The following is a 23,171-nucleotide window of genomic DNA, read 5'->3' on the forward strand; positions in this document are numbered from 1 at the left end:
GCAGAGCCCAAGGGTTTTACACATCTCTCCGCTAAAATACACAGGTTTAGACATAAAGCTGGATTAGGGATTTACAGGCACCACCCTCTCATCTTTGCAATTTAATCAGTGCCTTGGTTTTAGATAACATTTAAATCCTTTTCAGTCCTTTGAGTGACTGTATTTGACAATACACATTAAAGCTCTGAGATAAGGAGAGACACTTGAAGAGATCCATACAAGAAACAAAATTCAACCAACCTTGTGTTTTTGGCTTCCAGTCCTCTGTTCTTCAAGTTTTGGTGCCTGTTTGGAACAAAACAAAGACATCAAACAATCAAGATGTTTTCAGCAACACAGACAAAACCATGAAGGTATTTTGCTACACGGAAGTCACTCTGACACTACTGGCATGAAAGGAGGGGGTTTCTTCCTGGGATGAGCCAGGCAGAGCTGCCGGCATGCCAGGACAGACCCTGTTGGAACACAGTGAAAATGGGCAATGGGGATGTAGTTGGACAAGACCTGGGTAACAGCAACACCACACTGAAAATACCCAACTGTCTATCACATCCCAGGTGCTGGCACAGCACCAAACGCAAAACTCCCCATACCCCAGTCCAGCTCCATCTTAATTTTTCTGGGCTGGGCTCCTAAAGGGAATCCCTGCACTGCCTTCCTGCAGAGTGGGGCCAACAGCCCCAACATGTGGCATGGCAACAGCCCTGATTGTCTCAGTGTCTGTCCCAGGCAGGAGCACGGGGACTGAAAACCCCGTGGGCACTCACCCGTGCTGTGCCAGGGGAGCACCGGAGGCAAACACCACCTGCCTTCACCCCTCCCGCAGGGACAAGGCACATGGCAGGGGACACCCTGGTCCCCTGACCCTCCTCCTGGGGCAGATCCTGATGTGTTTTACTGTGGGACAAGAGGATGCCTTGCCCTGACCCAGCTGTGCTCTGTACCAGAGCCTGCTGCTTGGAAAGACAGGCAGCAGCATCCCGACTTCACCAGGGAGCAACGAGACCAGGTCTCAGAGTATGTGCCCCTGCCTGGTGACACATGCTAAAACCTAAAACATCTTCTGCAAAGCTGCTTGGGATGATGTGGAATAACCTCGGAGGGAGGTGCTGCTGACACCACTGCTTTTGCCCCGGCACACCAGGGCATTTCTGCACAGCTCTTCTGCACAGTTTGAGCCGGGAAGCGCCTGCCGTGCCCTGTGCAGCAGGGTTCCCACAGCTCTGGGGACTTCAGCAGCAATTCAAACCGCATTATGATCATGCAAGGCCTCCCAGCATGTTAATGTAGGAGGCATGTGCAATCCCTGGCCTCACAGCCTCTGCCGGGTGGGGAATGTCCCGCATTGCTGGCATGCACGCTGCTGCTCACCTGCATTTTTTCCAGCATTTCAAAGAATTCTGCAGACTGAAAAAGAAAAGAAGGAAACCTCCTGTTCAATTAAAGCAGACACGAGGCAAGCCAGCCCAAGCCATATAAAGGCAGGGCCACCGGACACCCCACCCTGTACTGGGCACTCTGGCCCTCAACAGGAACAGGAGGAAGAGATGCTATCCATAACTGATGGTGTGTGCCTAGGAGACACCCCATCCAGCCCTGCTGCCGGGCCGGGACAGAGCCCCACAGCCACCCTGGGCTCTCAGGGCTCGTGGCCATCCCACAGCAAGTGCCGCAGCCGCAGGCAGCGCACAGAGCAGAGAGCAGCAGCAGCTCCCCACCTCCCTAACTCCTCCTTGCTCTGCGTGCCATTCCCAAACAAGCCTGAGAAGACAGGCTGAGTGATGCTGCAGGGCTTGTCCTGCTCCCCACTCACAAGGGGAGGTGAGCATCATTGTGCCACGCTCGTGATGTGCTGCTCAGTTCTGCGCAGCAGGTGCTGGATCTCTGGGATCAGGCAGGGACAAAACCCAGACAGCTGCCAAGTGCTGTGGGGCACTCGGTGGGGCTGTAGGCGCAGAGTTTGCGGAGGACGTGGGGCAGAGCTGGTCCTGCCACAGGCTGAAGGATGGGGTGCCTGTGCCCTGGCCCCCGCGATCCTCCCATTGCTTTGCAGGGTGCCCGGCAGGAGGGGTCTGTGCACGCAAACCAGCAGCAAAAAACTTTTGTTTAGAAATGAAACAGGCCCACACTGATCAATCCAAAAAAGCAAACAAATACACTTGCAAATGAGACACCTACAACAGCCCTCTCCACATCCCTTACCTTGCAAGGGGCAAGCCCTGGGTTCTGCCTTTCACCAGCTGTGCAAATGCCTGTAATGCTGCTGCTGGTGGTGCTGGGCTGCCCCGTGCAGGGTTAACGGCCTACTTGCCAAATGAACTGAAGAGATTAATGAGCCCCGGGCTCCGATTAAAAACCCCGTGTAGCTCCTCTAGAAAGCAGACCGACCCCGCAGCCAGGGAGCTTGCCCTGCTCCCCCAGCATGCAGCTGCCCGGCTCCAGGGCTGCTGCCTCCCTCCCCAGCAGTGCTGGTGCCACAGAGCTTTGCAGCCCCATGAGCATCCCAAGCCGCTGCAGCGCACGCGGAGCACGCGGCTCCTGCACCTTTGGCAACGCTTAGCACAGGGACAAGAGCCAAACCCAGACCGGGAAGAGCCCATCGCTGCCTCTCTAGAAGAGGTGATAAAGCAATGCCTGCCCTGCTCAGCCGCACTTTCCCCTGGGCAAGGGGTGACCTCAAGAAACCCTGCTCCTGCCCTGATCTACCTGCGCTGCCCAAAGGGGCCCCAGTCCTGGCAGCAGCCAGCAAGCCACTGAGGTGCTCCAGGGCTCAGCAGGCACCAGCTGCCTTTCCCACTTGCTCCTGCTGTGATGTTCAGATGCAGCAGACACAGGTTTGACCCATGCGACTGGCACAGGCATGGCCCCGCCAGCATGCACAGCTGTGGAGGAACTGGTGCTCCACAGGCAAGCACTGGCCCCACAGCTCACCAGGCAGCTGTGGCGTCACCCCTTCAGCACAACAACAATGAACCTCAGCTGGGCGATCCTGATCCCTTGTCCGGCTTTTCCTGCTCTCAAGTACATGCAAATAAATTATCTAGTCAAACTACGGTTTTAAATGTTGAGGCACTCCCAGTAAACGAGCAAGTGGCTTTTCTGGAGGCATGACACAGCAGCCCCATCCCTCCTCTTCCCCACCTCTCCTCCAACCCCTGCTTGCTCCCAGCCCAGCCGCCCACCACGCTCCAGACGCAGCTGACCGGCTCTCAGCTCATATGGAGGCTTGGGCCACGGCAGATGCTGTCTGTCCAGGAGGGAGAGCAGAAAGCAGGATCCACAGCTCCAATGTTGCTGGCTATCAGAAACAGCTTGCAGAAAAGAGATGCGAGATTTGGGGCAGGAGGGGTCGTGGTACCAGAAAGAAAGGCTTGGGCCAGGGGTGGGGGGGACTTTTAGAATAGACTGAATTTCTCAAAAGACAAGCGAGAGAAAAAAAAAACAGAGAAGGAGATGAAGAAATGAAAATCAAAGACCAAAGGAAAACTTCAGAGAAATTGTCTTTTAATAAACGTGGCGAGCAAAGGTTAGCTTTATAGCACAAGCAGCCTAGTGACTGCCCTCAGTGACACTCCACTCGTATGGGGCAAAGATGCTCCCAGCACAGCCCTGGCCATGTTTCTAGCTTCAAGACTATATCCCATTTTTATCTACTGCACCTATAGGAGGGAAAACAAACCCCAGGCTCAGAAGAGCTCTGTGTCCAAAGCTGGAAGCACTTTAAAAAGGCTCTTCCTTATTTTGAGCATGGTTTAGATTCTGGTTTATCTTTGGGTCTCTACAATGGTCAAATGATCCTTGAGTCAATTAAGATAGTTTCCAGGTCCCACTCTGCCAGCAGCCAGAACCAGAGTACCAAACCACACAGCAGCACTGGATCCACTGGCTAAAGCAAGTTCCAGCAGAAAATGCGTACATGTATTTAATACAGCAGGCAGCAGTCTGTAGCCTTCAGGGATTTATGCATACTTAAAGCCAACTTTACTGGGCCACGAGTATTTGGGTAATTATAGTGGAGACAATTACACCTTTGTGACACCTAGCAGGAAGCAATGTCACCCGCCATGGGCCCAGCCAGCAGCAAAGGTTCTGCTTGCCCAGCTTGGATTGTTGAGACTGTCTGCTCCAAACTAAACCTGCATCTGCTTCCCAAATGCAACCAAAGGCAACACCGGCACAGACAGCAGTTCCCCCGCCCCCTTCGGAAGGACAAACCTGCCCAGTAGCTTGTCCCAACAACCTCAGAAATGCAAATTACTCAACACGAAATGGTGTAGTTGCTATTCCTTTCCTGCTCACGTGTCCTTACCCCTCACCACCAAGCATGCTACATTGGCAGTGTGAGAGGGGATGGACAGTCACACACATCCCAGTGCTTCAGCACAGAAAAGTACAGGACTCCTCTCCATCAGCACCGGGTGAGACACCGGCTCTGAAGCCAAGCCGGCTGGAGCACCCAGTGTCTGTCCAGCCACCCCAGCACCCCAGGGGTGAGTTTAGCAAGCAGGTACCTGCGGACGAGGAGTGCTCAGAGCCAAAGCTGCAGCACAGTCAGTAAATGCCCACTTCAAAGGTTTCCAATACCCAGAAAGAAAAGCCTGCACCAGGCAGGAGCTGCCAAGGATGGAGTGCAGTGGGGCAAAGCTCTCCCTAGCACCCATACCCACTGGTCGGTGACACTCACCAGCGGGCCCCGTAAGAAATCCATCATCTTCCTGGCATCATCCCCCACCCTGCATCAGCCACACAGTGAGGGCTGCTGCCACGACCAGACTTCCTCACAGGCGCCCAGTGAAAGCAGCTAAGCACCAGCCTGGCCATCCCTCCCCAGCCCCAACACCTCCCTTCGTTAATGTTTCTCCAAGCCAGAGGCACGGCAGGACTGCTGCTTTGTTATTTCAAAGGGTGGCTCCCCTGGGAAGCAAAGCGCCCGAAACAGGTTGGGCAGGAAGCGGGTGAAGGTTTGCAGGGGATGGGCAGGTGCCTGCCGGGATGCACGGCTCCACAGGGGGGATGCACAGTCCCGCAGCGGGATGTACAGCCCTGAGGTGGGATGCACAGCTCCACAAGTGGAATGCAGAGCCCCTCCAGGGGATGCATGGCCCCAAAGCGGGATGCGCTGTGCCCCTCAGGAGGGCACTCACCCAGGAGAGCTGCAGCAGGAACCAGGCAGGAGGCAGAAAACCCGACCTCTCCAGCTGGAAAAAAGCCACAGCCCTTCCAAAGGAGGTCAACAAATCCCAACCATAAATCCTGTCAGAGGCAGCTCAGGACAACCCAGATGGCTGACCCAGGAGCTGCAGGGAAGGCACCAGTCCTGACACCAGCTGGGGAGGAGGCAGGATACAACTGCTTTAGCCAAAGCACCTGTGTGGCTGTGACAAAGCACAGGCAGTCTCTGCTGCTGGGGACTTTGCTCCTGTCCCTGCTCCCAATACCCGTACCTACTCCTTGTCCTTCTCCATGACACTAAGTCTTGCACAGATCTCTGGGAAGCACCTTGAAATCTACCAAGAGCAGGGCAGAGCAGGACGAGCACTCATGCTCTGCAGCATCTCATCACAGGCTCAGCCACACCAGCGCTGAGTGACTGCCTGGCATCCCCTGCGCTGACCGCAACTGTCAGGGAACTGAGCTGACATCTCCCGAGGGACCAGGTGTCTGCCTCCCAACCACAAAGTCACCCCAGGTTTCCCTTCATCAAGCTGATGGCTCCTTAATCCCTGACATCTCCTCTCCCAGGCACCTCCAGTCCCATCTCACACGTCAGTAGGTACCCACCAGCCCCTGCCTTTCAAAAGCCAACAGCAGCCGAGACCAAAGCGGCAGCAAGGGCACGGGCAAGCTCCAAACAAAGCAGACGTGCAGACCAACCCCGCGGCCCACAGCCAGCCGCCAGCCTGCAGACCACACGGATTCATCTCTGTTTGGCACTTGGCAAAGCAAGGCAAGACGCAGGGTCTGCCCCTGCCACCGCCCGACTGGGGTGCGAGGGTGGGCAGCCGCAGCGGCTCTTGCCACCGCCAGCATGGTGGCGACTGAGGGATGAAGGGAGCAAGCACCTGCCACGGCCACCCAGCTCCGCCTGCTTTTCCGAAAGGACAACCTGTGCCATCCGCAAAAGATTCTGAAGCCCTTTAATCCTGCTGTAAAGCAGAACAAGTCAGTAATTGTCTTTTAATTGCTTTAATTACACGATTATAACAACAAAGAACCAGCAGTGAAACAGGCAGCCTCCAGCCTGGCCCACAGAGACCTGTCCTGGTGCGCCCTCAGCCAAAGCCATCACTGGCCTCTCCCCCAGCCACAGCACCCACAGTGGGACAGGCCCGTGCAGCTCGTGGTGTGAGTACAAACAACCAGTGTTGAGAGGCATGAAAAAAAAAAACAAAAACAAAAAAAAAACTCAGCTTTTGTTTTTTGGGAGCTTACATTACCTGAAGCATGTGGTGTAGCAACTACACACTTTTTCCAGACAGGCTTTCCATAGGTTTCCATGCCAAGTTTCCCAAGCCAAGGGAAGCCTTCAATCGAAGTTTAAACATCATTGAAGAGCCCAGTCTCCTGCTGCCCCACATTGCCCTGTCTCCAGCTGAGGAGCAGCCATACCCTCTGCCTGCAGCGTGCCTGGGGTCTCGCCCCCCGTAACCCCTCCTGCAGCAGCACCTGGGCAGGGAGCAAACCCCAGCACCAGGGGCCACCTCTGCCCGCACAGCCAGGCTCAGCCTGCTTGGCTCACAGGCTCATTAGAAGGCAGAATTTCCATTTAAAACACGACAAGGACAAAGGCAAAGGCAGACCCTCTCAGGATGCAGGTGCTGCTGTAAAGCCTGGGAAGGCACAAGGGAGCATGGCAGCAGGACGAGCCTCAGGGACACTGCAGGGCTGCAGCGCTCATGGTCACAGAAAGTCCTACCTGAACTCCAGCCAGGTGTTACCCAGCAATTTACCACCTTCCTGCAGGGCAAAATAAATGGCACTGAGAGTTTGGTCCCTCCCACAGTGGGGAGGCTAGGGCTGTGGAGGAGCTGCAGCGCTTGTCCAGGACAGCCCACATGAGAAACGTGGATGCTCACCGCTTCCCCAGCAGTGCACTGGCAAGGTGGCCACTGAGCATCCCACCACGGGATGCAGCAACACCCCTGGGATGGAATCCCCCTGAGCCCCTGGGAGGTCTGCGCATCACCCCACACCATCCCAGGAGATTTCTTGTCCTCCACAGCTATGAAACAACGTGGGGGCTTTGGCTTCCCCTCCTTGAGCTGGACAGGAACACTGCTGGTATAAGGACTGGGAAGCACACTCTGCGGCTGTCACACTGGCACCTCCTGCACCCGGCACCCTGCATGTCCCTGGGTACATTCTGCAGGGCGGAACCCCCTCTCCCCAATTTCCCATGGTGTCCCCAGGACGGTGTCCCCACTGCCAGCAAGTGTTTCCCAGAGGCACGTCCCCCCTCCTTCCCATCAATCTAGGCTTCAACACACACCCCCTCGCCCAAGCCCAACAAGGTGCCACAGCTTGTGTCACCAGTGAACTGTCACTTCCCGCCTGCTTTGTGCACCCAGGTCATACTCAAAACCCTAAATATGCCAAATCACCAGAAACTCCCCTAATAAACTCCTCCAACTCAATACTCTATTTCCAAGCCTACATGCTCTTAACAACCATTTAACCAGGTTCTCAGCCACCTTGTAATCCTCACATCCATCTCATCTTCTCCAGCTTAATGAATAATTTCCCAAGTGGCAGCATATCGAGCGCTCTGCAGCAACCCAGGGAGAAGAGCTACAATTGCCTTTGTCTGGAAACTGGTATCGCAGAAATATCTCAGGCTACTCTGACAGAAGCTACTTTTGTTGAACCCATGCTGCATTTTATCCTATTTCCCCATTCACCTCCATGTCCCAAATTGACCTTTCCTCCTGAATTCGCCCTGAAGCTTTGCCCCAGGTCACCATCCCAGCTCTGTGCATCATGCTGCTCGGCACAGGGCTGCTCACTCCTGCTTGCTTGAGACTGTCTGAGCGAGAGAAATGCGAGCTGGGAGCCGCAGAGGTGCCCAGTCAACCCCGGCTCAAGCGGGAGCAGCTCCCAGGTCTAACCAGGTTGCTCGTGGCCATCACCCGTTGGGTCTGGGAAATCTGCAGGAGGAGCAGAGCCCTGCAGAGGCAGCCTGGCACGGGCAGAGCGGAGGGGAAGCACGGTGCCCCGCGACCTGCTGCCTACACCACGGCAAAAGACAGCGGCCAAGCCGTCCCTGGCAGGACCGAGCAGTGGGTCAAACCCTGCCAGCAGTGTCTGCCTGCCGGGGACATGCAGTCTGCCTTGTGTTGGCAAGCAGCCGCCCGCCACGGCGCCCAGGGAGGGTTATTAAAAGGATAACAGCACAGGGATTCTGCACCCTGCTTGGCACTGCTGCTTGTGATTGCGTAACATGAGCGGCGGTGCAGGATGGGGCCCGCCGGCACGCCCGCCCGCTGCGCTGATGGTGTCTGAACACGCTGCAGGCTGAACTCCAGAAACCACCTACTGCTGCTCCCTCGGGAACAGCCCAAATCCGTACAGCCGCTGCGTTGGAAGTGCCGCTCCTCACCAGCTTCAGTTTCCAAAACCGGCACCTCGGCTGGACCGCGCGCCCACAGCCCAGCCCAGCATCGCCCGCACACTCACCTTCATGGTCGGCGGGGCAGTGAGCGGGGGGGACAGCGGTCGCTCTGGGACAGTCACATCCGAGCTGTTCAGCAGCTCCTGCTTCCTGAAAAAACAGATGAAGGCATGTCAGCCTCCCCCATGCCCCGAGCAGGAGCACGAGGCAGGAGATAAGGGCTTATCTTCTTTGGCAAAGACGCGGCGTGCGGGCTGCCTGTAAAATAATATCTTGAATCTGAGAAAAAACCAAACAGACGACATAAAAAGATGATTAAAGTCATCTGAAGAGCCCCGCGCCCAGGGCAGGCTGGGACCCCTCACTGCCCACCAAGCGCTGGGGCTGCATCCCTGGGAGCCAGCCGGAGCCCAGCCGCAGGGCTGCGGGGGGGCGGGGGGGGGGCAGAAGGGATGAGTTTCTATGACAACCCATCCCCACGGCTTCCCGCCATCTGGCACCCTTCCTGCCTGGGCAGGATCTGCTCCTGACTGGCCTCCTGGCAGCCCCGGCACCACGATGGCGGAGGCGGCTTCCAGCCCGGTGACACCGGCGTGAAGCCTGGGGAGACCATGGCACGGGTTTGGCGAGCCCAGCCGAGGGCCCCTTGGCTAATGTGCACAGGCACTGAATTTGGGGGCAGCAAGAGGTATCGTGAGATGCAAGACCTTGGGGAAGTGGGGAGCAGCCCCTGCGCCACGGAGCTGCCAAGAAAGCCCCACGCAAAAGCCCCCTAAACCTGGCAAAGTCACAACCTCAGCCCTCCACTGATTATCCAAGCAAAATACCCTGTCCCTTTCTCACCAGCCTCTTCCCCAGCAGACAAACAAGCCATCACTCGCAGCAGTACTGCCAGATGCTACTCTGGGAGTCAGAAAATCTGAGATTTAATTTAGTTTCCTCTCGTCCCTGCCAGGTTAGTCCTGCAGAAACCAGGCCAAAATGTCCAACTGTTTATCTCGCAGTAACAAGGTTTGGTTCCCATGGCAGCCTGCCCCGGGATGGCACGGCACAGCTTGGCGTGCGTGGCAGCCAGGCACCGATGCCCGCCAGGGCCCTCTCCAAAACACACAGCTCTTGCCAGAGGGTGCGCACCCGACCTCCTGCAACACCTGCGCCCTGGCTCCTGCCCTGCCACCCACGCTGCCCTGCTCCACTAGTCCCAGCTCTCACGACAGCAGGTGACAACCACATGCTGGTCACGGGGAGGCTTGGGTGCCTGCAGCCCCTCCTTGGCAGGGCCATGTGCTGCCGGGATGCTGCAGGGAACGCAGGCAAGTTTTCTTTGAGACTGTTGGTGCAACAGTGAGTGCAAAACCCCACCATCAGCTCTGTGAGCAAAGGAGCGGCTGTTTGGCTGCATCTCTGCTAACAGAGCTTGAGAAGGGCTGGCTCCTGCTCCTGCCGCCTGCGTGCACAGCTGCTCTTGCTAATAGACTTCCCCTGTTCCTGATGAAACTTGACTCCATCTCTTGAAACACATATTTACGTACATACACACACGTGCCCACAGGTAAGCACTTAGGAGAAAGCCCGCTGCAGGCTGCAGGACGGCACGGCAGCCTCCTGCCCAGCTGCAGCCCTGTGCTGGGGGATCCCAGCCTGCCCTTCACAGCACCGTGGCCCGGACTGGGGATTTGACATCTCTCCCCGTTGCTGTGGGACCAACTTCGTGGCAGAGCAGCGGAGAGCAGCCGGAGCTGGCAGTGCCTCGGAGCCCATGCCCCCGCAGCCGGCGCGATTAGATTTGGCTGGGGGGGGCTGCCAGCTGTCAGCCTGTGCTGTTAACATATTGCACGCATGGAGACAGGCAAAGCAGGGAGCTGCAGCGCCTGTGACCAGGGGAAGGAAGGGACAAACAGGACGTAGATCGATAGTTCTCATTAGTCAACGACCAAGGAACAAGAATTAATGGACTTCAGTTGTAGCCTGAGGAACATTGGGTGGATGTTGAGGGAAATACGGAGCTGGAGTTCAAGCCCATAAATCTGTCCCAGAGGCGTGAGACCAGCCCAGGCAGGGCACAGGGGGACCAGCATGGCGCAGGGCAGGGAGGCGCACCACCATGCTGGGCAGCACCACAGCCCAGCCGCTGGCACACGGGGATCCGGCTCACGGACCTGGGACCTAGCAGACCAAACCCTCTGGTACTTGTAAGTAATTGCTGATTGCATTTCTCAGAGCGCAGGGCAGCGCAGGCACGCAGGCAGTGGGGCCCTGCCATCAGGACTTACTTCTCCTGGACTCAGGATGGTCCTGTTGGGCTCCTCCAGAGGTGCGGGCAGTCACAGGCAGGAGGAAGGTGGCTTTTGGCCTCTGGGCTGCAATGCGATGGAGCAGGACTCACAGAATGCTGTCCCACGGCTGCGAGGGGCAAGGCGGGACCGGCAGCACCCATCCCCTTCGCAGCTGCAGGGCACCAAGGGCTGTGGCACCACCCAGGCTGTGCCGGCATCGCAACCACAGCTGGAGTCACCAAGCGAAATACCCAGCAGATGGTGTCTCAGCGTGAATCCACACCAAGGACTGATATTTTACATTACATTAAACCAATATATGTCTTTTTTTGCCTTTTTTTTAAATCAGAGCAGGTCAAGTTTGTTTTACATTATTACACGTCATTTAAGCTCTCAACATCTTCCAGTTTTTCAGTGCAAGAAATGAATTAAAGCAATGTGGGAGAGCGTATGGGCAATAGCAGAATTCATGTCCTGCCTACCCATATTTTTTATTGAGCTCCTTCCCTTTCTCCTCCCCACAAACTCACCATGACTCCACTGCTGAAAAAATGCCGAGGATGACAGATTTTTACTGTTTGCTCTTCAACTTTCTAGGACACTAAAGCACAGCCTGATCTGGAGCAAATCACTCATCCTTTGCTCTCCTTGCTTTGAACCCTGAGCTCTGCCTGATTGCACTAATCTGCACAGTGGCCTCAAAGGCATAAAATGTATCAGACTTTGCAAAGATTAAAGTTACAGGGATGTACACAAATAATTTGATTTGATCTGGGATTTGTAACGGGTTGCCATAGCATCATATTCTAAGTATTATAAAATCGCTCGCACAATTTAACAACGTGTTCCTCTGTCACATGCTGATTGCTTCTTTGGGGCCGAACTGCTGGAACTGCTCTTACAGTTCCGGGGAGAGCAAAACAAACCCATTCACCAGCCACCGCTCCTAATTAGCCTCTGTGCACTGGAAATAACATTACGTGAAATTGCAACTACAGACTCCGATGATTCAGCCTGCCATCAGCTACGGGGTCAAGGGCCATCAGCCTAATTCCCAAACAGATTACCCTCATGGGACCATAAATGAATCATGAGGAAGATTAGCACGTCTTTATCTGTGCACCACAATGCTCGCATGGAGGAGCAGCCCCGGGGATCTCCCCTGACGCCGCCAAGGCCAGCGGGTGCTCGTGGCAGCCCCACGCCATAACCCGCTCCCCGGCTGGCGCCAGGGGTGCAAGTCTCCACAAGTCTTCTGCAGGCAGCTCCTCCACCAAGCCCCGCACCAGGATGGCACAGTGCAAGAAGAGAGGATGGGGTAGGGAAGGACAGCAGGAATAGCGTGATGAGCTGAAGCCTGGGCTTGGCACGGCACAGCTCCAATGGACAGCCCCTGCAATCGCTCCCCATTCACCTCCCCCTGGCACCACGGGAGATAAGTGGCTCCAGCATCAATAACGTAACCAAAGGTTACGGTGCTGTGCTCGCTCCCCAGCGACAGCACCCAGTGCCTGGCAGGCATCCAGGTGCTTCACCCAGCCCCGACACCCCCAAGCTCGCCCTGGCTGTGGCTGGGTGCCAGTGCACAGGGTGTGCGAGAGCATCCTCCAAAGCCCCACAGCCAGACACCAGCCTTTCCAGAAGGCAACACAGGCATTGTTTTTGTAATTTTATTTCTTCATTTTTCGCATTAGGCAAATTAAGAGAGAAGGAAAAGAAAGAATTAGAATCCTACATACTTAGTAAATCTAATTAAGGAAATACCTTAATGCAGTTACGCAGGGCCAACTGCAGGGTTTCCTAATGGAGACCGTGAGATCAGCCCTGCCATCCCAGCATGGGTCCTGTCCCCTCTCCTGGCCAGGGCTGCAGCCATGGGGCTGCACTTGGGGGGGACCCCACTGCCGCCAGCCCCCACCAGTAAGGTACGGTCCACATGGCCAGGGCTGCTCCCCACCTCTCCCAAAGGGGAGCAAATGTGGATTTCCCCCCCCCCATTTTGAGCACCTGGGCACTGGCGAGTTCCCAATACAGCAAGGGCAGGTTAAGACCTTTTGTCTTTAGAGCACCCCTCATCACATCCCAAAAGTGCCTACAAATTCATATCCTGAATTTGGTAAACCCCACTGACACACTGCAATCCTGACTAAAACATCCTGCTCAGTGCAGAGCCAGGGCTGCCATGACCCCTGGAGCCCCCCCAAGTGTTCCCAGCCAAATCCCCATCTCGGAGTGCACACTGCTCTCCCGCTTTCTCAGCCTAAAGCCTAATGAAAAACTTCTAATGCATCCCATCTTCTTGTTCTGTTCATCTGATTTACCAGACAGGCTCTAAATTGACACAGTACGCTCGTAAGAATTACACGTGGGAAGGGGAGGTGTCAACGTATTATCTGACATGGCAAAGTGTCTCACACTAAGTGGTTAGCTCTACGTTTTGTTACACTGTGCAAATTAAACATGGAGCACTGCAGGTTACCCTTCTGCCTACACTTAATTCTGTGGATGAAACCTGGCCTGAGAAGGTGCAAAACTGTTGCAGCAACAAGTTCAGCTTGTCTAGATGCTGTACCCTTGAGAAGGACAGCAAAGATTATCCTGTAAATTAACAGCCTCTATTTTTGGACTCATCATTTTTTTGCCCTTGATGGGCATCACCTTGCCAGCTGCTCCCCTTTTTAGTTTATTTAATATTCAATGCCCAGTGTCTTAAGTTTTCACAGGGGACTGCACTTCCGTATTGCTTTTCATCCTCCCACTGCCTGGGGTTAAGCCCCCATGCTGGAGGGGGTGGTGGTGGGAGTGGAGCCCAGGCTGCTCCATCCCTGCTCCCTGCTGGCAGGTACTGCATGGATGCTGCAGCTGATGGCAGAGGGCTGGGATCGAGCCTCTGGTCCCCAGCTCCAGGATGCTGGCGAGAGCCTGCGATACCCCCGGCACTGAGGCAGCCAGGAGCCCTTGGCCAGCTGCTCACAAATTGCAAAAAAAACCCCAACCCAACGAAAATAACTTTCTTTTGCAACAGAGACAAGGGCACCTCGCTGAGATTCTACACGTGAAAATCTGCAGTGAGTGCCTGAATGAAGCACCTTACTCTGACTTTGAACAGCTCTCCATCCAATCCCAGGGACTCCAGGCAGGCAAGATCTCGCTGCATCATCACTCATCCCAGGGAGGACGTCTGCAAAGGACACACACTGCTGCAGGGCTCCCAACTTCAGACAGCACTGGGGCTCCACAGCTACCCCAGACCCGGTTCCATCCCGCGCACCCTGCACTGCGAAGCTGCCGGTGCTCCGGGGCTTAAACAGGCGCCAGGCAGAGCCCCCGCTGTGGAACATCTTCCCTAATAGACTGATTTACCTTGTTATGTCCTGGGCCCAGGCTGGTCCTGCCCTGAAGCGTTACCTTCTTGTGTTGAAGCCTGAGAGTCAGCAAAGAACAAGAGCAGCATTTTCTGGTCTAGATTTCTTGCAATAAATTAGGTATTTGCAAACTGCCAGCCTGCATCTGTGTGCACACACAGCCTCCCCGATTGCACAGCTCCCACAGGCGGGAGCCAAAGCCCTGCTCAGAGCAAGGTGACATTTAACTGCCAATGAGTTTAGCTTTAATTACTCCTCTGTACAGAGAACAAATATTGTCAAGAACAGTTCAGAGCAAGCCGCGCTCGTGCAGGCAGCGCTGCCTGTGCTGTTTGTGTGGGTCGCTGCTGCCCCATGCACTGCCCATCCTGCTCGGGGGGACAGCGAGGAGCTGGCTCCGGCTTTGCCTGCACCTCTACAGACACTGGGTTCTTTCCAACTGGCCAAGGACTTCCCACTTGTTCTGGCCAAGAAAGTAAGGCTTGATACACAAATAATGGTAGAAAGAGATTTTTATCTTTTATAAATTTTACTGTCTGATCTCACTTGCAGGAGCAGAGAGAAAGCAGTGATTTCCTGCAGCATTTGGGTAAACCAGCCAAGGCACTTGCGGACTTTTTAAGACCAGAAGGCCCGTCTGATCCAATTCCTGACAAACATGAGCCAGCAAGCCTTGGGCAGCCGTTTCTGAGCTGATTCAATAATTTGCAAATTGCAGAGAACAGCTCCCAGAAACCAGCATCTCCAACTGCCCGCAGAACTGATGCTGAAGGGCGCAGGGACGCCGTCCCTACCTGGGCATCTGCGCCAGGGGTAGAAGGTGGAAGGGGAAGGGAAAGACCCAAAACATGTGGGATGTTACTCCAGGGAACATCCCACTGAAACAAATGGCGATTAAAATTTACTTTGGCAGTACAAAGATTTCACTCAATGGCACCAGGAGACAAACTACCCATGAGTAACCCTTGCTGAACCAAACTGTAAACTAACAGCAGTGAGTAAAGACATCTGCCTTATTCCCAGTCGCCTACACGGCAGCTGAGACTGAGAAGCGAACAGAGGGGTGCACCCACACCAAAGTACCCACCCACCAGCTTTACCCCACAAGAGGATGGCCACCAGAGCATCCCCTTGCTTGCACGTGGGAAGTTCATGAAAATTGATTTAAATCAAAATACCCAGTTCCAAATCCCAGGTATCCAAAGCAGGACGGGAGCCAGGCAGCAGTGGCCCCCTCAGGCCCCAGCTGCTGGTGCACATTACTGCTGCTCCCCTCCAGCTCGAGCACATGGGACAGGCATGGGCCAGATTGATTGCAGGTGGAGGGAGCAAGGTAAGTGCCACCCTGGCTCTGAGAGGGGAGCTTGGTGAAGCCAATTTGCTGTGCTGTGCTTTGCTGGGTTGCTAACAAGAAAGGGACATAGGCCACCAGGGACTCTGCAGCTGCCACCAATCCTGCCAGGCTTGCATATGGCTTGTGTAAAGCAAAATTCAATTGCAAACACAGAACAAAGACCGAATGTAGGAGGAAAAAAAGAAAATAGGAGCAGGTGGAGGAACAGAGTCCCTTTTGACGATGCCGCTAGCAGTCCCTTCCTTTTCCTGCAGATTATGTCACTTTGATGGCCCTGGCAGCTTGCATAAGATGAAGCAACCACCGTAAAGAACTGCTTGAATTCTTGCAGTCGCTCCCATGAAGGCTCCTCAGTCCACAGCAGACAGGAAAAAACCTCCTCAGGGGTTGTCCCCTTGAGATGTCTGTGTGTCTCTTGTTGTACTCCATAAACCCCACAGCAAGAATTACACTGAGAGGGTTTGTGCTCAACGTGATGGTGGGGGGAAAAAAAAATAAAGAAAAAAACAAAACCAGACTCACACATCACCAGCCAGATTTCTATGAGAGTTTGGAGCCAGATTTTTTCTCAGCCCTCAAGTGTTATGCTGAGCTCATTCATAGAAATCTGGTACCTATGGGAAAGATGACTCTTTGGGAAAAGTCTCGCTCGGTGTGACCAGTAAAGCACTCCCTTCCTTCCCCACCATGCTTTGAGACAAACAAATGAGTTTCAGTGGGGACAGTGTTTGGAGGAGGGGCACAGATGTCCTCAGTGCTCAGGTGCTCCCCACACAGCATGTGAAAGCAGAAGAGGCCCCAGACCATGGAGCTCAGGGTGGGGGGAGCACAGGGGCCCCAGCCGCCCCCCAATCAGCCAGCCCCTCTGAAACCTTCTGGCCCGTAGCTGGAGCCCACAGCTAAATGGGAGCCCACATGGGTCTCGGCTAAAGGAGACAAAACACGAGGGGCAACAGCAGGGACGGGGACAGCTAAGCCCACTGGATGCCCCAGCACAGCCTCCACCTGCCACATCCCAGCTGGGGCAGGGGAGGACAGGGGTCTGCTCAGGTAAGCATCCATCTTTGCTGCTCCTTCAGGACCATCAGACCTGTGGGTTGCTTTTTTCCAATTGTTCAGTTTAATGATACACCTAAAACCCCAGCAAAGGAGAAGAAATTATCCCAAAATTACAGCAACACATGAACTCACATGGGAAGGCCATCGTTACACCACAAAAGCATCGCTAAAACCCTGCCCTCACAAGGCGCCTGTTGTCCAAGGCAAAGCACCTACGGCAGCAGCACCAAAAAACAGGGTATGGACCCCGTGACCCAAAACTGCAGGTGAGTGAAGAGCTAAAGCTTCATCCCCAGTTGTCTTACTCTGATTTTTCAGGCTCACAGATTTGGAGGGGGAGGGAATACTTTATAATAAGGATTCCAAATAATCAATTCTTCATTCATATCGTTTTGGTACAAAATAACAAGTTGAACAAAAAAAACACCACCAAACCAACAACAACAAAACCCCAGTCTGCAGCAGCGCCCACGTCACCTCCACCCCAAATTGGAGGTACGCACAGCCCCGAGGTCTGGATGCACATTTCTTACTATTTTTAACACCGAAGTTGCCAGAGCAGCGCAGTCCTGGGGCAGAGAGAGCTCCCTGACCCAGGGCGCACGGCGTCAGCGCCCCGAGGCCAGCAGCGGTGCCCCTCGCCCCGCGGGGCCGCGCAGAGCCGCGCAGGCGGCCGGGGGCGCAGCCCGCGGGCAGGGGGAGGCGAAGCCGCTCCCGGCGCAGGGACAAAGCGGCGGCCGAGGAACCCCCGTCCCGCGCGCGGCGGGGCCGAGCCCAACAGTCCTTGTCCGGCTGCCCGCCGGGAGCGCCGGGGGTCGCCGCACCGCGAGGCTGGAGCGGGGGCCGAGCCCCGCCGGCATACGCCGCGCCCCGGCCGGCTGCGGGGCAGAGCCCCCCCCCTCCCGCCCGGCCCCGCAGCCCACCTCTGCTCCTTGCTGTGCCTGCGGGAGCGGTGCAGCAGCCCGATGAGCACCACGGCGGCGCGGATCCCCGCCCGCCGGGAGCGCAGCCTGCCGCCCGCCCGGGACATCGCCGCTGCCGCCGGCCGCGCTCCGGCCCCAGCCGCCGCTCCCGCGGGGGGCGGTGCCTCCGCGCCCGCGCCGCCCTGCGCGCTCCCCGCCGCCGCCGCCGGGGCTGCTCTGCGCGGGGCTGCTCTGCGCGGGGCTGCTCTGCGCGGGGCTGCTCTGCGCGGGGCTGCTCTGCGCGGGGCTCTGCGGGAGATGTGCGCGGGGCCGCTCTGTGCGGGGCTGTGTGCGAGATGTGCGCGGGGCCGCTCTGCGCGGAGATGTGCGCGGGCAGGGCCGGGCCGGGCAGGGCAGGGCAAGGAGCCCCGCGGGAAGCGGCTGTAGAACGGCGACCGCTCGCCTTTCCCCTTTCCCCCCGCTGAGGCTGTGTCCCCCCCCGCAGACCATCAGTCCGGCCGGCTTTGGGGTGCGTTACAGGGAGCGGGGACCCCGGTTGCAGCGGCGGGGCTCCGGCCTCGCCGCCGGCGCCGCGTTACCCTGATGCCCGAGTTTCCGCGAGAACATCCCTCGCCGGCACCCGCAGACCGCGCTCCTGGCAGGGGCGAAGTGACCTCACAGCCCCTGCAGACCCCGCGCAGGGCAGGGCTCGCTCCTGCCTTTCACACGTGTCCTGCCCTCCCCAGGTGGGACAGCCCCGCGGGTCCCGGCCAAGCGCCCACCCTGCCCGTGCCAGCCGGGAGCATCCCTCCGGGAGCATCCCTCCCGCGCGGAGCCGGCTCCGGGAGCAGCGCGAGCCCTCCGGCTTGCCGCTCGCGCTGGGGAGCTGGCACACATCTTGTTCCAGGAAATGTATGTAGGATTGTTGTGGCGCTTTTTTTAATTAAGTAAACTGTAAATGATCTACTTCACAACCTCAGCACCTTTCCCTGGAAGTCTTTGTTGCCATGGTGATAAAACACCCGGGTCTCTGCCACACACACATCCCCCCCACCTCCCATCTCACCTTCCTCCTCTGCGAGCTTAATTTTCACGGGAATTAGACACAGGACTAGCTACAGCATTCTAAGCGTGTTCCTCCTTACAGGGATGAAAACACAGTCCATGCCACAGACATGTACGAGAACACAGAAGTGGAACTCCGGCCCCACACAGGACTGAGACACCAGCACTGCCCAAAGCCCACCGGTGCTCCGCGTCTTTGCAGCCAGCCTCAGAGAAGTCACAATAATCCTACTGCATCATCTGCTGAAGCCCCTAAAGTGCTCCCCCAGGTGCATTCTAGCAGCCTGGCCTCACAACAGGGATAGCACAGCCTCCGGCAGGCAGCAGGGTGCAGGACCACCGGCACAGCCATCCAGCAAACTGTCTCAGCTGACAGGTCGGGGCTTTTGGGAGGACCCTGCCGCAAACAGGCAGCCTGTTGGGGGGCACACGCAGGTGGCACGGCCGACCACGGTCACCCCACCAGGAGCATCCCACTCAAGTGGGAGCCCCACTTTGCAGTAGCTCCTGGGAAGATGGAGAGAGTGGCTCCATGGACGGTGCAACGGCCCGGCGCTCTGACAGGCCACGGAGCACCAGCAGCCTGGAGACACCCCAGTCAGGGCAGTCAATCATTAACAGCACGTGGGGCTCTCCTGGCAAAGTCCGTAATAAATGCGTTTACTCAGGAGCAAAGAGCTCGCAAAGGCCACAGACCAGATGTGGCACAGAGCAGCTGCTCTTGCTGCCTCCTCCTGCCTGCACCCCGTCTGCCACGCTTAGGGTGATCGACACAACCTTCGCTTCAGCCTTTTCTACATAAATGTTTCAGCATAATCTCTGATCAGATGTATTCCTTAAATTCAACGTAAGAAACCATCCATCATCACTGTAATCTCTTTATGCATTCTACTGTAAGTCAGATAAAAATATGTGCAACGTTATTTTTGTCAACATGACACATTAATTCACCCCAGAAGAACCTGACAGCAGTTCAGCCGTCACCACACTATTCACGTTGACCCGCACAGCGCACTCCTAGCTCTTCAAAGAGTCAAAACTTAAAATCAGAGATTAGTATTTTCGTATTTCAACAGACCTCAACAGGTCCCTGGGAAGGCTGGAGCAGCAGCCAGTTCTCCAGCACAGTAATGCCAGCAGACAGGTGACAAGGTCCCCACTTTCCTCCAACCCATTCTCAAAATACCCCAAAAACGCGTTTCTGCCTCCTCGGCACAACATCAGATGATGCCAAACCACGTGTTGTGGGTGCCAGAATGCAAGTGGGTAAGAGGAAAGAATTATGTTAAACCTGGGTGCTGCCTTCATCCTCACTGGCAGGGAAGAGTGCTTAACGCACACTGCAAAGCCTTTCAGTGAAGTTTTTGTTGGAGCAATAAATCTGTTCTTGCAGAAAATACCTGGCTGCTTCCTTTCAAGCAGAAATCATCAGTCTGACAAATTTCTCAGGCATAGAAAAAAAAAAAAAAGAAAGGAAATAAATTAGAACCAATTTCCATGCCAAATTATATCAATTCTCCAGCACCTCATTAGCTTCCAGTTAATGGAGGGGGAGGGGTTTTAATTTTAAACCTTTTACCTCTCACATTAAACAGCCAGCTTCAAATTTCATTGAGTCTCTTTCTCTCTGGAGACATTTTCCACCGTCTCTCCTCCCTTTTTCCAGACAAGTTAAGTATTAATCTCCTCTTGTTTTATGCTGAAGTGGCTTTGTATTGATTTTTAAAGATGTTCAATTCTCTCATATTTGGAAATAGAGAATCACTTTAAGCAGACACACTCCGCCACATTTTCTTCTCCACCCAAATACAGCAAACGAGCCCGCGCTGTAATCAATTTCTTCTGGACTCTGTTGCAGCTGATTTGTAATTTATAGGACGAAGGCAATATAATAAATGGTGAGGGGCTGCAGGAGAGCTGGCAGGGCGGTGGAGTGAAGCCTTGGGATGGAAGCTCAGTACCCGGATTACAGCCACGCTGTGCTGTGCCGTGCCACGGCACGCTACCTACTCTCTCGCACAGAGAAAGGGCTGTGAGGGAAACACCGTAGCCCCTTTGCTGCCTCCACCCCAGCACAAAGAAGTTCCCATCTGATGATGGCCACATCTTCCTAGGAGGCCATGGGTTTTCCTAGGAGGTCTGGATGCTCAGCTGCTGGACACAGAGGTGAAGGGGAACTGGGGGCCTCCTGCTCCCGAGGACATCACTTGTAGCTGTGTTGGGGCCCTGAAGAAGCTGCCCTGTATTCCCTATGTTCTGCTGTCTGCTAAATCCTCCAGGACAGACTGGGGCAGGCTGCCAGCGATGCCTGGTGAGACAGAGGAGGTGGCAGGGCTGGTGCATCTGAATGGCCCCTGCTCCTGGCCTTCCTTCCCCAGCACCTGCTGCGCTCCCCCTCTCCCACCCAGTGGGTCCTCCTTGCAAAGAAACAGCTCACCATGCACACAGTGATCATCTCTGCTTGCCAAAGGGATGAGCAGGAGCAGAAACAGGGCAGGCAGGGCAGGCTGTGCTACACAGCAAGTTGGGAGCATGGCGAGCTGCACCACATGGCTGGTGTGGGCATGGTGAGCTGCACTGCACAGCCAGCCACAGGCACAATGAGCTGCACCACGTGGCAAGCTACACCGCACGGCCGGCCGCAGGCACGGAGCTGCACTGCATGGCAAGGTGCACCGCATGGCCAGCCACGGGCATGGGCACGGAGCTGCGCTGCAAGGCCGGCCACATCGGCTGTGGCGTGCAGCCCCAGTCCAGCCTTTACTCTCTCCAGGAGAGGATCCCATCAAACTGATCCCAGCAAGGGGCCAGTACTCTGCCTGCGCCCAGCTGCAAAAACACCTCTGCAGCGCATCTCCCCAGCCCCACACCTTGTCCCCCAGTCCACGGGGCTAGGGTGACTCCAGCCAACCTCCTGTTCCCACACTGATGCCACAAGAGGATCACCTTCCTAAAGGCTTGAAAGAGGGATGCCCTGTCGGGGCCAGCACCTGCAAAGCCCCTCTGGGTGGTGTTTGCACAGATATGCCAAAGGACATCTCGTACGACAGAAAGCTGCAGCCTGAGAGGCTGACTGGAAATTGGGAAAACCAAGGAGGTTGGGTTGGCCTTGGAAGAGGTCCCTAGAGGGGCTGCCAGCTCCCCATGCATGGAGATTTCCCAGGCTCAGTTGGAGGGAGCCACAACCTGCTGTGCAATGGAACCTGGACCAAAGACAATGAGCTCCCTCCCTCCCCCTGCCAGTGTTTCTGGGCTCTTCTGAGTCTCCATCCTTCCTTTAAAAAAAACAGTATTACCTCTGCAGTGACTTAACTCCAAGTTAAGCAGCTGCCTCTGTTTTATGACGAAATAAATATTTCTTTAAAAATGTCCTGACATTTCTTCTTCAGAGAGAACAGTTTTGCAGCTAACTAGGAAGCCAGGTCTCGAGAGGCTGGAGACCGCTCATGGCAGGTTAGGACAATTACACGCCATGATTAATAAATCACCTGGGTGGCTGGTTCATTTACACAAAGCCTAGCATTTTCTTCTGGACACTCTGCTAAGAAAAAAGGATCTGAAAATAGCAAATTGTGACAAGATCAAGCCTTCATCCCCAATATTACTGAATCTCCCATCAATAAATGACACTATTAATACTATTAAGAAGCCCTATATTTATGGAATAACTTTGGCTTTTGTATTACTGCTGCAGTGAGATTAAATCACCTGTCAGCGAGCAGCCCATCCACCCCCCCAGCCACCCGCAGATAGCCCCCACGGCCCCGTCACTCACACCTGAGCCTGGCTCCGGTGACTCAGGGCTTCTCCGGCCAGAGCTGCAGCGCTGCCTCATCAGACAGTGCAGGATACGTCCCTGACGCCCTCTGCGCCTCCCTTTGCAAGAGATATTTCTGGTTCCCTCGCTCATGAGGGGGACAGCCAGAAATACACGAGCTATGCCAGGCATTTGCCACAGCCAGGCTGGAGGCATGGCCAGCCCATCCCTGCAGCCTCGTGGCTGAGTCACAGTGGCTGACAGGTGCTGAGAGCTCTGCCCAGGGACCCCTCCCCACTGCCCCAGGAGTGCTGGGGTGCTTCCCCACACCCAAGTAGGATGCAGCTGGGTACGGGCACCAGGAGCCAGGGAAGAACAAAAGGAGCTGAAGCAACACAGAGTAGAAGGTGAAAATAGTAACTGGTTGTCTGCAAAGGAGTAGTCACATTCCGACTTCCCTAGCATAAGAAGAAAAGGATTTGTGAGCTTGCAAACTAGGGAGAAAGTGATTATAGCATTTCAAACGGTGCTGCAGGAAGAGGATAAGAGTGCATCCAGTTTTAAGAGAAGTATCAGAAGAAATAGAGCTTTAGATTATGTTACATCCAGCCCTAAGTAATCTGATTAGAGATTTATTTTATGGCTTCAGTTAGAAAGACGTAGAGGAAATACCAAGAAAGCACAAAGCCAGCAGGCAATGCAGAGACAGAACACAGCAAGTTTTATCTCTCCTGGAATAGTGCGAGACGAGTGCGATGTGCCACAAGCAACCTTAGCACCTTGTC

The 23,171-nt window shown here is 55.4% G+C and overlaps 1 protein-coding gene and 1 long non-coding RNA gene across 18 annotated transcripts in view; one reads left to right on the forward strand and one right to left on the reverse strand.

Annotated features, from left to right (window-relative positions):
* Positions 1–23,171, reverse strand: part of RAP1GAP2 (RAP1 GTPase activating protein 2) — an 80,330-nt gene that overhangs the window by 20,919 nt on the left and 36,240 nt on the right. For 11 of the 17 annotated variants that reach the window (XM_056335970.1, XM_056335953.1, XM_056335962.1 and 8 more), the window contains 3 exons: positions 8,674–8,758; positions 1,372–1,407; positions 241–285 (listed from right to left, as the gene is read on the reverse strand). In XM_056335970.1, coding sequence (XP_056191945.1) covers positions 241–285; positions 1,372–1,407; positions 8,674–8,758 — 166 coding nt within the window. Of the gene's footprint in view, positions 1–240; positions 286–1,371; positions 1,408–8,673; positions 8,759–17,585; positions 17,714–23,171 lie in introns of those variants that run through there. The other 6 variants (XM_056335980.1, XM_056336065.1, XM_056336101.1 and 3 more) reach the window with 3 other exon arrangements.
* Positions 17,854–19,552, forward strand: LOC130148034 (uncharacterized). The gene is made up of 2 exons (XR_008821455.1): positions 17,854–18,093; positions 18,712–19,552. It is a non-coding gene; the product is annotated as an uncharacterized LOC130148034 (long non-coding RNA).

The sequence above is a fragment of the Falco biarmicus genome, chromosome 1 (genome assembly GCF_023638135.1).
Source record: "Falco biarmicus isolate bFalBia1 chromosome 1, bFalBia1.pri, whole genome shotgun sequence".
Taxonomy (NCBI): Eukaryota; Metazoa; Chordata; class Aves; order Falconiformes; family Falconidae; genus Falco; species Falco biarmicus.